The 14,795-nt window shown below is 48.5% G+C and overlaps 1 protein-coding gene across 1 annotated transcript in view; it reads left to right on the top strand.

Moving 5' to 3' along the window:
• Nucleotides 1-723: 723 nt before the first annotated feature.
• Nucleotides 724-14,795, top strand: part of FOXK2 (forkhead box K2) — a 29,123-nt gene continuing 15,051 nt past the window's right edge. Inside the window, exons 1-4 of the mRNA XM_025859552.2 lie at nt 724-851; nt 4,680-4,874; nt 8,244-8,391; nt 10,772-10,918. Of these exons, the coding sequence (XP_025715337.1) occupies nt 724-851; nt 4,680-4,874; nt 8,244-8,391; nt 10,772-10,918 (618 nt within the window). The remainder of the gene's footprint in view (nt 852-4,679; nt 4,875-8,243; nt 8,392-10,771; nt 10,919-14,795) is intronic.

The raw sequence follows: 14,795 nt of genomic DNA, 5'->3' as shown, positions 1-14,795 counted from the left end.
CCCCAAAGATCATGAGCTGAGTCGATATCTAAAGTCAGATGCTCAACTGTACCACCTGGCGCCCCGCAGATGGTTTTTTCAAATAATAACTCCTCTCTCTTGAAGTGTACTATTTGTACAGAAAAGCATATGTATCATATAACATGTGTAACTTGATGAATTTTCACAAAAACTCACCCATGTAATCAGAACCCAGATTTAAAAATAAAAAGTTACCAGGATGTCTAGGTGGTTTTTAAGTATGTTTCATGGCTCATACACGTATGAGAAGAAGTTTCCTCTTAGATGAAAGCAGAAAGATTTCATCATTTTCACCTGTCAAGGGGGTGGGGTTGGTGGCAACAGTGCCCAGTGGTGGCCAGGACGGAAGTCTCACATGCTGTTGGTCAAAGGCTATCAGCAGGTGGCCTGACAGCGCCTTGCCTCAATTTAGATGCCCTGTGTGCACTTGGAGTTTGAGGTTCCTGACAGCAGCTGCGCCATGGAGACCGTCAGGACAGTGTCGATCACTACCTTTAATTGGAAGCCTTGGGACTCAGATACAAAGGAAGGAGGTCCTTGATGGGGCAGTATCCCGTCCCTAAGGCAGCACTCAGCTGTTTCTGTGTGCACGGATGCTGTGGGTGACACTCTGGGAGAAGTACAAGCTGAGGACCAGAGTGGAGGGTGTGGTCTTATTTTGTGTAAAGCAGAAATAAAGGCTGGGAGACATGTATGTGCCCCATGGGGGAGGGAAGAGCTCACTTTTCTGGAGTTCCCCTGTTGGAGCTGTGCACAGTGCTCTGTTGCTTCTGCACCACTCGGAGGGCGGCAGGTGTGTGTGCTGTTGCTCTGCGTGAGGCTGGCCTCCTGTAAGTTCTCAGGGTGGCAGTGGGACAGACAGCAGGGTGGACGATACTGTCTGTAGGAGAAGTAGTGTTGACATCTTGAAGTGGGGCTGAAGGTAGTTTGTTTTTTCATCTTAACAAACATCTGAGCTTTTGCTAAATATTATCTGAATTAATCACCAGGACACTTTAAGAGGAGATGCTGCCATCTCTGTTTTATGGGTAAGAAAGCCACAGAGAGGTAACTGCTCTACCAGATGGAGGCCTGCGTGCTGGATGACGGAGCTTGTTCTAACAGCCTGGCCTTCATGGTGACGTGGGGGGGGAGGGGGTGATTTGTCTGAGGACCGGGGCTCAGGTGCTATATATGGGAGAAAAAGGAAGAAAACTTACCTTCCATAGCTGTCATATATGTTGTGCTAAAAATTTAGTGGCCAGTGGGCTCCTAGTCACCTTCTCTAAGCCTAGAGTTGATTCAGATCTCATACCAGCAGTAAAGAGGCAGTTGCAAGGTGTTTAACTCTGGTCTTCTCGTTTGTTTTAGTCATGTGATCTTGTTTTAATATATGAAGCTGGGCATTTTTTAATTCCACAAGTGTAGACTGAGGGTCCGCTTCATATATACCAGGGATTCTTCTAAGCTCTGGGTTATAGCAGTGAACCCAGCAGGGAAGGGCTTTGCTCTCATGGAGATTGCATCCTACCGAGGATGACAAGCGATTGTGGCCATAGTGAAGGGCAGGACGGTTAGGGAAGGCTCTTGGATGGGGGGGTGAGGTGTAGGAGGGCGCCTCCTGCAGCAAGTGAGAGCAGGAGGGGATGAGAGGCAGGGGACGTGGGGTCTGACTCAGTTGGGTAGGAGCCTCTGGGGAGTTGGAAGTGGAGGAAGGACAAGGGAGGGAAGGGGTAGTACCCAATGGCAGGAGGGAGGAGGCTGACTTTCCCTCTGGCCTTTTTTGTGTCTTTGAACACTGTATGCAGTTTTTTAGAAACTCAACTGTAGCCACTGGGTGCAGACAGGCTAAGGCAGGAACCTTTGAGAAGGACTGCGCAGGGGAGACCAGTAGCAGGTGAGGGGCATGCCCAAGGCATCTATTCTGCGTGGTGGGACTGTCCATGCACTGCCCAGTGTCCCTGGGAGCTGAGAATCACCACACAGGAGCAGACTGGGGGTGGAGGGGGTGGTATGGTAACTAGTGGTTGGGGCTGTAAATATATGGGTTTTCCCACTAATGTTTGCATGCATTGATGTTCTGGGGTGTCTTTGTGATTCTGTGACATGTTGTCACCTGTATAGGTTTGTCTTAATGGTATTATGATTGAGATGCAGATGACAGATCCAGCACACAGAGGACCCCCTCCTTCCCCCAGCCCCTAGCCACCACTTATCTGTTCTCCAAGTCTGTGATTTTGTCATTTTGAAAGTGTTAGACCTAGGGGCATCTGTGTGGCTCCGTCAGTTAAGCATCTGCCTTCGTCTCAGGTCATGATCCAAGGGTCTTGGGATCAAGCCCCGTGTCGGGCTCTCTGCTCAGTGGAGAGCCTGCTTCTCCCTTTCCCTCTGCCCCCTCCCCCATTGTGTGCACTTGCTCTCGCTCTGTCTCAAATAAATAAATGAAATCTTAAGAAAGAAAAAGAAAGGCAGGAGGGAGGGAGGAAGGGAGGGAGGGAGGGAAGGAAAGGAAGGGAGGGTTACCTAAAAGGGATTAGGGAGGATACAACTTCTGGGGGCTGGCTCGCTCAGTCGGCACTGCACCCTGCGCAGTGGTTGCTGCACCAGTAGCTCATTCCGTTTTGTTGCCGAGTGGTGTTCCATGATGTGATGAACCACAGTTTTTACTTCCATTGGAGGACCTTGGAGTAGTTTCCCGTCTTTGACTGTTCCAAAGAAAGCTGCTGTGAGCATTCCTGTACAGGTTTCTGTGTGAATGTAAGTGTTTGTTTCTCCTGGCCCAGCTTGGTTCTCATCCTCTGATACACATGTGTGACTTCAGGAGAAACTGCCAGGCTGATTTCTCAGAAGGCTGCACTTTTTTACCTTCCTGCCAGCAGTGTAGGTCATCTTCACTGTTACTTGGTGTTGTCAGTCTGGTAAGTTTTACCTATTCCAGTATTGAGTGATAGATATCTCGTGGCAGTTTTAATCTGCCTTGCCCTAATGGCTAGTAAGGTTGAACATCTCTTCATGCTTATTTGCCACCTATATATCTTTGGTGAAGTGTTTTTTGTTTTTGTGTTTGTTTTTTTACTTTTTGCCCATTTTCTAACTGGATTGTTTGTTTTCTTACTGTTACCTTTAGATAGACCTTTATAGTCTGGATATGAGTTCTTTGTTGATAGGTGATTTGTAAAAATTTTCTCCTGGAAGGTGAACAAGGCAAAAAGATGGCCTGTCTTTTTAGTGTCTTAACAGGGCTTCTGGTAGAGCAGATGTTTTCAGTTCTGATGATGGGTATGTTCTGAGATGAGAGCTGATGGCTTAGCAGATAGGCTGGGTGAATCCTGTGTTTCTGGCCTGAGCAACTGGGTGATACCATTCACTGCCAAGGGGAGCTCTGGGAAGGAGCTGGTGTGAGGTCTTATTAGAGATGCCCAGTGTGGGTACAGAGGGCAGCATCAGGAAGGTGGTGAGAGATTAGGTCCAGAGTGTAGGAAATGTGGATTTTGGAGTCTTTCGGGAGTGTGTAGAGGTGAAGGTCACTGGCCTGGCTGAGCTTGCCCAGGCAGTAAATGTGGACAGAGAAGCACAGACGCTGGAGTCTTGGTCTGGGGCATTAGACATGGGGATGTAAAGGAGAGTCCAGTATGGATTCAAAAGGAGCCCCAAGAGGTAGGAACAGGGAAGGGTGTGGGTGCTGGGTGCCAGGAAGGAGGCAGTCACTCAGGTTCTGCTCTGTCTAGTGAGACTGCAGGACTGACTGGTGTGCCTCATGAGGGAAGTAAAGAGGCAGGGAACCTGATGTCAGTGCATTCGAAGGAGGGAGTGTAGGGGGAGGAGACCAGGCAGCAAGTGTCAAAACCTTGCCAAATGGCATCCTTTCTAGCCTTTAACTAGAGCATTGGGAAGAATTACGTTGAAAATGTCACCAGAAGTGGGAGGGACCTCTGCTCTCCATGCTGGATCTTTCCGTGGCAGGCGGAGCTGACCACCAAGACGGGTGCCCTGCGATGGACATGTAGAGGTCAGCTGGTTGTTTGGCCATTTATATACACACAGATCAGGCGCTGTTTAACTGGATGTGTGATCAGAGAGAGACCAGGAGTCTGTGGAGCTATTTTTAAATTTAATTCTTTAAAGATGTTTGGGTTGCATTACTTTTTTTTTTAAATAAATATACTTCAGTTATGTCAAGGAAGCTATATTAAAGGTAAACCAGAGTATTGAACTGTAAACCTTTTCCTCTGAAATTTAATATCTCTGGCTCTTGTTTGCTCAGTAAAAAAGGTGATAGGATTCTTCAAAAGGAATTATTTTTCTTTCTTAATTAAGAAACAGCCACAAAATTACATTGCTTTAATGACCCAGATAGACCTGTATATTTATTTGCAAAGGAATAATGCAGATTAAGTCATGTTTGAGTCTTTTTTCTCCTTATATTTGGCTCGTCTAAAGAATGTATTTATTTACTAGTGTTTTAAAGTCATGAAATGCCTTTTTGTGGTTTCATTCATTAAGCGAATCGTAACACATGCAGGGAGCTTGAAGTGGGCTTCTCGGTGGCTTCTCCACACAAGATGAAGCTCCAGTGGCATTTGGGGACACTTGGGCTCTATGTCCTGCTGCGGATGGGACGGGACACCCCATCCTCCAGTTTGGCAGACAGGTACTGACAGTTGGCTTTTCTTTTTCAGGTGCACGTTCAGGTTCCCGAGCACAAACATCAAGATCACGTTCACTGCCCTGTCCAGTGAGAAGAGAGAGAAGCAGGAGGCCCCCGAATCCCCGGTGAAACCTGTGCAGGCCCACATCTCGCCCCTGACCATCAACATTCCAGACACCATGGCCCACCTCATCAGTCCCCTTCCCTCCCCCACAGGAACCATCAGGTACAGCAGCTTATGTGGTGGGTGGGCGTCACCATAGGGTCGGGTTGCGGGGGCGTGCCTGCTGAGCAGTCCATGACCACATCCCAATTTCATTCCTCACCTCCTGCCTTGGGACTTGCAGAAGCCGTCATAAGTCACAGTAACGGGCAGGAGCACATAGCCGTGCCGCTCCCTTCCCAGGGTGGACACAACGCAGAGAGGGAGGTGTGAGGGCGCTGCACATGCCATTCAGTTTTCACACACCCTTTGCTCCCAGTTTCCTGCGTCTGAAACACAGTTCCCAAATGTTCTTGGCCTTCACTTATGGACTCTCTGTATTTGAGTGTAAGTTGAAGGGGCAGGTGATCACCATTTTGGTCTAAACTCTGAGATATGTTTTCATTTGCATGTTGAGTTTTTTTAGTTTGGTGCAATTTCCTTTTTTTTTTTTTTTTTAAGATTTTATTTATTTATTGGACAGAAAGAGTGAGAGCACACAAGCAGGGGAAGCAGTAGAGGGAGAGGGAGAAGCAGGCTCCCCACTGAGCAGGGAGCTCGATGTGGGCCTCGATCCCAGGACCCTGAGATCATGACCTGAGCTGAAGGCAGGCGCTTAACCATCTGAGCCACCCTGGTGCCCCGAGTTTGCTGCAATTTCATGTAAATTCTGATGACTTGTACTTTGGATTGATGAGTTTGATCACAGTGAAGCGACAAACTTGTTTGTCATGTCTTAAGAGAGACTGGGTGCTTTACGGAGCAGAGGTGAGCGGCTTCGGGGCACGCTGTCAGTGCAGAAGCCAGAGTACAACGGTCAGGTTGTGCTGAGCTCTCAGAGGACAGTAGCTGAGGGTCAGGTCAAGAACAGCCACGGGATCGTGCTGACGTGTGTGCTTGGAGCAGGTGAGATTGCCACGTGTGGTTGAGGTGGAACTCTGCTGTGAGGCATCAGTCCGCTAGGTTCTCTTGGCTCTCACAAGAGGGGAGGAGTGATCTTGGCTGTGAGTGTTGGAGATGGAGGTGCAGAGTGAACACCGTGCTGCTCTCTTGATCAGGCCCCTGCCGTCCAGCTCTGTCCAGGGCACGGCTGGGCAGCAGGGTGGGGTTTGTCTCGTCTGCCCAGGCTGACGCTGCGTGTGGCAGAGGCAGGGAGGGCACACGGAGAACTGGTGGCTCTGGCTTACGCCTTTCAGCTGAACACTTCTATTTCCTGTCTTAAAAACGAGCATCAGCAGTAGGCCTCCTGGGAGGCTGTGTGTGTTGGTTTATTTGTAAGTGGAGGGAGTGGTGAGTGGACTGGCTGTGCTCCTGCGGCCGCGGGCCTGGTGTCTTGCGTGGCAGCGGCCGGCGGCCCCTCCCTCCCCTGCCTCCTCCTGCGGCTCTCTGTTGGCTGCCCCACTTAGCTGCCTGTGTCTGCATGTGACTGTGGGGACCAAACAGCCACTGTGTCCGTGCAGAGGCAGCCGTCGGCAGCCGCGTGGCCAGATTATTGCTCAGCACTGTGTGAAAGTACGCTGGTCACAGTGGAAGAGGAGCAAGCCCTGTGTCCCCCAGTGGGAGAGCGGCCCACAGTGGGTGCTGCAGCCGTGGAGGCAGCACCCCAACTCACTAGACAAGTGGGCGTGGACACTCGGGGGGCGGGAGGGCGGGAGGGGAAACAGCTCCTGACCCACAGCCTCTCCTCACCTTCTGCTCTGTCTTCCTCTTACTTTCCTTGTCCGTCATCCGTCCTCACGCCCCGGTCCCTCACACTGTGGCCAGCGTTGAGTCGTGTAGTGCCCTCACTGGGCAAGACAGCCGTGTGGGAGCCTGGCTGTGGACGGCCTATGGTGGAGCCGACTTGACTTTTCCAGACCCGGCGTCCAGCCCCGTAGGGCCACTCGCCTTCCCCACGTCAGCACTTCTCACACATTAGCTCGTCTTCAAAACGGTGAAGTATAGGTTCCGCTCAGTCCTGCCGCTCCTCTCCCGGTACTTTGAGAGTGGTTCCTGGCCTGAAGTAGACACCCATCCAGTGAGTGCGTGCTCCTGGGGGAGCGGCTGGTACTGCTGTGGAGGGTGCCGGGCCAGGAGCGTGTCGCCCCCTCCCCTTGCCTCTTCTGCTCCACTCTCAGCTCAGGTTTTTGGAGGTAACTCCTGTTTCTGAGGTATTTTTTCCAGAAGTTTTCTATATATTTGCAATACTTGTCTTCCCCTCCCCCCCAAATACAGCTCCGATCTAACCGCACACACTGCTGTGTAACTTAATGGATTTCTTAGACTGTCTTGTCTCGGTGTCCTTCCGCTTCCATGGCTCATTCTCTTTTTAAAATCTGGTCCTGGGGCGCCTGGGGGGCTCAGTCGTTGGTCGTCTGCCTTCGGCTCAGGTCGTGGTCCCAGGGTCCTGGGATCGAGCCCCACATCGGGCTCCCTGCTCGGTGGGAAGCCTGCTTCTCCCTCTCCCACTCCCCCTGCTGGTGTTCCCTCTCGCTGTCTCTCTGTCAAATAAATAAATAAAATCTTTAAAAAAAAAAAAAAAGTCTGGTCCTGCATAGAAAAGGGAACAGGAGCTCAAATGTGCGGTTTGGGGAATTACCACAGATGAGTATTGGATGGCCTTCCGTTATCACCGAGATCAAGAAGCAGCACCCCAGCCCTGCCTGGTGAAAAAAAAGCACATGTGTTTAAAAATGGGTTTCTTGGGTGCTCGGCTGGCTCAGCCGATAGAACGTGCAACTCTTGATCTTGGGAATCGTGTGCTCTAGCCACATGTTGGCGGTAAAGTTTGCTTTAAAAATAAATAAATAAATAAATAAATAATCGGGAAAAAATAGGTTCCTGTTTCTGTGTTTGGGATGTCTTGTGTCCAACTGACCTGACACATCTGCTCCAGGGCCTGATGCCGCCTGGGTCCATGTCCACGGCCTCATCCCCTCTTTGTGTTGCCTGGGCTTGGCCTGGCCGCCTTCCTCTCTCTCCAGACTGTCCCTGACCTTTCTGGTGTAGCTGGAGGCCATGTCCCTTGGTGGGAAGGGAGTCAGCGGAGCATGTGCTCTGTGTCCCTCTGCCAGGTTGGAGCCCTGGGGCCATCACTTTTGGTTCTGTGTCCTTGGTAAGTTCCAGAACCATTCTGAGCCTTAGTTTCCTTCCTCACTGGTGAAACAGGTGGACCACCTCCCCCTTTGAGAGTTTGTTTTCTGATTATATAAAATAACACATGGGAAGCAGATACCTGATTTCCATGTGTTTCCTGGAGTGATCCTAACCTTCACAGAGAACTAGTGAGGCCATGTTCCATAGGAAATTCTGATATGCTCCGATTTTGTACTTGAAATCAGAACGGGTCATGGAAGCACAGTGTGACATATGTTCTGTAATAGACTGATAGCAGTGACCTTTTCCCGTCCACAGTGCTGCAAACTCCTGCCCATCCAGCCCCCGGGGAGCAGGGTCTTCGGGGTACAAAATGGGCCGTGTGATACCAGCTGACCTCAATTTAATGGCCGACAACTCACAGCCAGAAAATGAAAAGGAAGCTTCTGGTGGAGACAGCCCAAAGGTAAATGTTTTATAGCCTTGAAACAGAACCCAGGGGCCATCACACAGCCAGCTATCCTCACTTCAGTGTCTGCAGGTCTGTGAACACCCCCACCAGGGCCTTTGAGAAGTGCACGTCAGAGTGGATGCATGGCTGGTTGTGGGGCCCCTCCCTATTGAGCATGTTCTTGGGGTGCGGGGGGTCTTGAATTCTTTTGGTCATTTAGCACTGGGTGCTCCCCATTGGCAGCTGTGGACCCAGGTGTTGAGAGCTGAGCCGGTGAAAGACAAGAGAAGCCTGTGGTCCTCACAAGGTGATGTGCACTGTGGCCCAGGAAACTGTTCCTGGGGTTTCGTCCTGCTGTCACAGATGCGGAAGGTTGTGTGTGCACTTTGTCTGAATGCACGTGTGCACAGAACACACATTTTTGAGATGGTTCACGCTGTAACCCTGCATGTTTTTATTCTTTGACCCAGGAATGCCCCTTCTAGGACTGTGTCTAAAGGAAATGGCAAAAATCTCAAACACAAGTTTATATAAAATAGAAAATTTAAAGCAGCCTAAATGCCCCATAAGAGAAGAATGATCAAGCAGGGGACTATCATGCAACATAGCTAACGATGTGGAAGTGTCCTTGGCATAATGCTGAGTGAAAAACATAAAGCAATGCATAGTATTATTTTAGTTACTTGTGTATGAAATGTGATGTATTTGCGCAGTAAAACATGGCACAGCCATGGGATGGGTGCCCCGTAGCCGGCACTGCCTGTCTGCTGCAGCCAAGAGCCTTGTACACGAGGTGTGCTGGGCAGGGGAGGCAGGTACAAAGAGGCTCCCCTCTGTAGGATTCCATTTTGTCCATTTGCCTACCTAAAATCAGTCAGAACTAAATTGTATTTTTTCAGGATGCATTCTGAGATGATAAAACTTGTAATTAATCACAACAAGACTGTGATTACTGTAAAATGTCATGAATAATGGTAGAGGCTATGGGCTCAGGGGGCATATGGAAACTTCTGGCATGTGGGCTGTCTCTTCTCTCTTGACCTAGTGTTGGTTGTACTGACATTCACTTTATAAAAATTTGTTTTCAGCTGATAAGGATGTATTATGGGCTTTCCTGCCCATGTTGCATTTTTCAGTAAAAAAAAGTTTTGGGGAACATATAGAAGAAAGGTAACAAGGAAACGCACTGAATGGCAGAAGCGCAGTGAAGAAGGCTTCATGTTCTCTCCCTGGTCCCTGGGGTGGTCTCCCGTGGTGCCAGTCTGCCTGGCCCTTCCGTGTAACTCAGAGTGTGTCCACTCAGCATAGACGGGGCCGAGCCCAGTGTAAGTGCTCAGGAAATACTAGCTGTTTAAAAGTGGGGTGCTGCGGTTGTAGATGATTCTGTCTTTCTGTGTGGAACACGTCCCCACCGCTGGCCGTCAGGACGGAGCACGGCCTGGGCAGCTGAAGCCCGTGTTCCTCTCCTTAGCAGGTCTGTCCTCCTGCCTTGTCTGTCCGTCAGTCCTCTGCTTGTCTCTTCTTTTACTCCCCTTGTGTTTATCCCTAAGCAGTGTCTAAATTGCTCATTTTTAAACCTCATGTAACAAGTATCATCTTGAATATATTCTTTTGCAGCTTCCTGTTTGCATTCACTATTATGCTTCGTGGTTCATTTAAGTTGATTGGTACATTCTCCAGTTCACAACCAGGGGTGGACCCTCTCCCCAGTGGGCTTATTCACGTGTATGTGGGGTTCTCAGCTGTTACAGTGACAAGGAGCCACTTGTGGCCTGGAGTGCGCTGGAAGCAGGGATGTCCATGTTCTGCGGTGCGCACAGCAGCCCTGCACACTGGAACAGCGCCCACCTGAGTGCCTGAGACCCCAGGGTTGAAGCCCGACGTCTGGCATATGGTGCTTCCCCTTGTGGGGTTTCCTAATGTGAGGAGCTTCTCAGTTGATGGGATGGGGCAGTTCTGAGTGGCTGTCACTTTGGCCCTCGTGTGTGTGAGGACCCACCAGGGCCTGGGAGGGAGTTTCCTCCCCTCACCATCCTGACTCTTCACTCGATTGCTAGATCAATGTGACGTGCCTCTGGCCATGATTTAACATGTGTTGCCCTGGACTCTACGGAGGTCAAGTAGCTTTTTTCTTTTCCTTCTGTTTTTCATATTTGCCGTGTGGAGTTTCTCCTTATGTGGTTTTAATATTCGTTTTTACACTGCTTGTGCATTTTTCCATTTGCTTCCTATAAACTTTCCAAATGCTTTTCAATCAGATTATATTATTTTCATAGTAAGGAATACTAAGCATTTCAGAGGAACACTTAAAAATATCAACAATCCTGAATTTTAGTGAACTTAGTAAAAATTTTGATAACTTCAATAATCTCTTTTTTTTTTAACTTAAATACAGGATGATTCAAAGCCTCCTTATTCCTATGCACAATTAATCGTACAAGCAATTACGATGGCTCCTGATAAGCAGCTTACTCTAAATGGAATTTATACTCACATCACTAAAAATTATCCATACTACAGGACAGCGGACAAGGGCTGGCAGGTAAATCTGTTTCGGTTTGTTATGAAATGTTGCTGTGATATGTCAGTAGGTGCTGATTGACAACTGAGAGAACATTTAAGCTGCTTCCCGTACCTTGGGCACAGGGCAAAGGTAGAGGGAGACCCTTTTTTGCTAAGGGAGGAGGAAGTGTCGTAGGCCACCGTCCCTACGCTCTGACCTCCGCACAGAGCAGAAGGAGGAATAGTGGCTCTAGAAGCAGACCTCAGCCTGTGGTTTTTATGGTCACTGTCCCCACGGATGGGAAAGGCATGGATTATTTGAAAGGTTTCCCTTCAACCATTGCAATTAACTCCCTGTGTCTGAAGTAAAGTTAAAAACCCAGCCCTTCACTTAGGCTTTCTTCTGTCTTCCTTATCTGCATCTGCTGGTGTACCTAGCTTCTTGAAGTCTACACAGATGGTTTTCAGACTGTTTTATCAAGGAACCCTTTCTTCAAAAGACCTTCTCCCATTGGGCCATACAGGAACACAGATAAATGTGGTGCTGCCCTGCGTAAATTAGGGAGCCCTCCTGCTTGTGCACCTGTGCTTTCAGATCATTCCTGGGCTGTCTGGAACCTGGTCCTTCTCAGAGGACTCTTTGAAAAATCAGTGCATATTTCCTTGTTCAGCTTTTTAATTCAGTTTAGTTTTTAAACTTTGTAGTTTTTTTCTTCTTCTGTGTGTCTGTGTTCTGTGTGTCTGCTTACTGGATGTTTAGTAGGACCTCTCTAATTCAGGCAATATGGGAAGGGCAAATCTGAAATACAGAATATTAAAAACATAATAAAAGAAGAAACATAGGTTTGCAGTTCTTGAATTCATTAAGTCATAAGGAATGGCAACAGTCTTCCTTTCAGGCTTAGTGAGTAAATGATCCTCTGAGAAATGTGTTTGCTGAACCATAACCATAACCTAGTGATGGAGGTTGGGGGAACCTTTTTCTGTTTAATGAGGGGCAAAAACTTTCTTCTTCCTCCTGTAGACATATAAACATGTTATAATAAAAATAGTCCATCAGCCAAATCCTGAACATTGCCTTTGTAAGGGGTCTTTAGTCATGTAAGGGTCTTTGATTGTGGAAGGTACAAAGTAAGACCCATCCTCCCCTCCCGGCCTGGGGCATCTGCACCCTGCTTGCCTCCCTGTGCACGGCTAGGTGGCATTTCTTAGTTGGCAGTGAGGAAAATGCTGGATTTGGAGAACACTTTGATATCCAGCTACCTGGCAGGTCTCTCAGCACATTGGACAAGAAATCCCTGTGATACTGACCATATTTTAATCTAGAACAGTGAGGTTGTGCTTCAGAGAAAATGTAAAACAGAGGAAGCAGAACCAGATGATAATCTGTGTCCGTGTCTGGTGATTGTACTTGGAACAAAGCTCCTATGTGTGGGCAGGTGAGGTTTCAGAATGCCCTGTCAGGAGTGTGGTAGGGTTTCATAAGCACATTATGTGCAGAATTCTGGTGATTGGAAACAGTAGTTAGCTGGGCTTAATAGGAGTGAGTATTTCTGAAAAGCCTGGCCAGGCTTTGAATGATCTCTTTCCCTGTGTTTCCTTAACATCCATTTATGCGAGAACTGCCTCCAAGCATCATGTGGTTTTCTGGCCGAGGGGCAAGGGCCAGCTCTCAGGGGTGGCCGCCTCCTGGCTTCAGTCTTGTGGGGAGTTAGTCGGGTCAGGTGCAGTCCCCACGTGCACTGATTGCTCCTGGCCACTGGAGGTGACTTCGTAGCATGCTGAGAGCAGAGAACAGACATAACTGCTGCAAGGCAGGCACCCTCTCTGTTCAGTTGTCATTAATGTTTTTATTGAAACATCTTTTCTGTCTAGATCAAGGTCCATAAGGGTGACTCTGCGCCTCTTGCCCATGTCAGGCTGCTCCTGAGACATTTCATACTTCCTGGCTCCAGCATTTTAGCAGGAAAAGGATTTCCTGCTGCACGCCTCCCTTTAATTTATGGACATGCACTCAATTTCTTTCTGTCCTCAGAGGTCCTTGGCTGTCCCCAGTACTGACCCACATGTGTCCTTTTTCTGTCAGAATTCTCTGAGGTGCCCTTCCCAAAGAGACCATGCTTAAAGTCTTTGTATGTATGGAGACCTTATTCCCATTTCCTCACTCTTGGCTTAAAACAAAAAAGCCTTTTCGTTTTGCAGCCTTGTTTCATAAAAGAGCCCGATCTGTTTTCTTTGCTAGGATTTTCTTTGCATAGAGAGTAGGGGGAAGACTGTCACCTCAAACAGCCCATTTTTAAAATGTGGGTTTCCAGGGGTTCCTGGATGGCTCAGTTGTTTAAGCGTCCAACTCTTGATTGATTTCGGCTCAGGTCATGATTTTGGGCTCGTGGGATCAGGTCCTGTGTTGGACTCCACGCTCAGCGGGGTGTCTGCTTAGGGTTCTCTCTCCCTCTGCCCCTTCCCCCAGCTCGTGCTCTCTCTCTCTCTCTCTCTCTCTAAAATAAAGAAATATTTTTAAAAATTAAAAATATGTGGGTTTCCAGACTGCCTCCTGCCCTCCCCTGTGGGGTGAGGGAGGTGGCTGTGCAGGGAGAATGGGACCTGGTGGGCTTGAGCCCCGCGCTCTGCATCAGTTCCTAAGAGACATGTGTTGACACTCCTGCCCCTCCTGTTCTGAGTACCCAGTGGAAGTCCACAGCTACTTTTCAGGCTTACTTTTGGCATTTTGCATTGTCTCCCCATGGCAAAGCTTTTTGATTGGTCTAGAAGAAACTCTAGAATAAAGCAAGATCTGGACTGTGTCTGGAAAGATGGCATATTTCTTTCCTTTGGTTGCTTGTTTATGCCAGAATGTTTTCTTATTATTTATAATTAAAATTTTACCCAGCCCAGAGTTAGAGGTACTTGTTATGATTAGAAGATTTGAATTTTGGGCCTCTGGGCCTCTGAAAGGACCAGAGCTGGTTTCTTGAAATAGAGGGAGTGCTTTGGGTTCACCTCATTCTGCACATTGAACTCGCCTTCTGGAAGGTACTTGACATGTCCTCATCAGTTTCTTTACGAGTCCTTAGTAGAGTGTTCAGTGTGATTTGGACAAACAGAAACTAGAGTCTAGGCAGGAGTGCCAGAGGCGCTCACGAGGACAGTGACCAGCTCTGCACCTTTCCCTTGGGTCTGGGTCAGCTGAGGGGCCAGGAGGGAGGAGGGGCTGTCGTTCAGGGTTCTGGGAAGCAGCCTTGAGTAGGGGAGGGTTTGGGGGGAAGAGAATGTGCTCAGTATTGCAGATCCTTTTCTCTGTAGTTCGTTATAAAGAATAATAAGCTGCCTTTTCTCTGCATATAATAATTCCTGAATCATTAGAGTCTGAGTCAGTGTGATTTTAGTGTATGTAGCTTGACTTGATCAAATTACAAAGGTCTTAAATTACCTTAGAAATACAGTTACTTTATTCCATCTCTGTCTGCATTAGATATCTCTTACTACTTACTCACATTTTCTAGTCTCTGGCTAGAAAATCACAGCCTCTTTGTTCTGTAGGCTCATTGTGAGTGGAGAGGAGGTTAGACCCTGTTGTGATGGTGCCTAATAGGTTCTGTCGCATTTTCAGGACAGAAAGTAGCAACTCCTTCCTCTCAGAACTTGCATACAGCTTGTCGGTGGCATGAGGGTCATGGAACCACAGCCCCTGGTCCTGTTCTCCTTTACCAGGGGGAAGAAATACTAGTGCCATAGTCCCCTGGAGTGACACTTCCTGCCTCCAGATGCCCCCTGTGCTCACTTCCCTTTTTCCTCCTAGTAATACCACATTACAGGATTAACAGCCTTCGGCAGGGGCTCCTAAAAAACCTCCCACATTTTTCATTGCGGCTTGGCGGTCACTTCTGAGGGCCTCTTGACCCTCATTGGGCAGTTGT

The sequence above is a fragment of the Callorhinus ursinus genome, unplaced genomic scaffold (assembly GCF_003265705.2).
Source record: "Callorhinus ursinus isolate GAN/ISIS: 27379988/994484 unplaced genomic scaffold, GSC_fseal_2.0 scaffold68, whole genome shotgun sequence".
In the NCBI taxonomy this organism is placed as follows: Eukaryota; Metazoa; Chordata; class Mammalia; order Carnivora; family Otariidae; genus Callorhinus; species Callorhinus ursinus.
The sequence above is the reverse complement of the archived record's forward strand: the minus strand, read 5'-3'. Positions and strand labels throughout refer to the sequence as shown.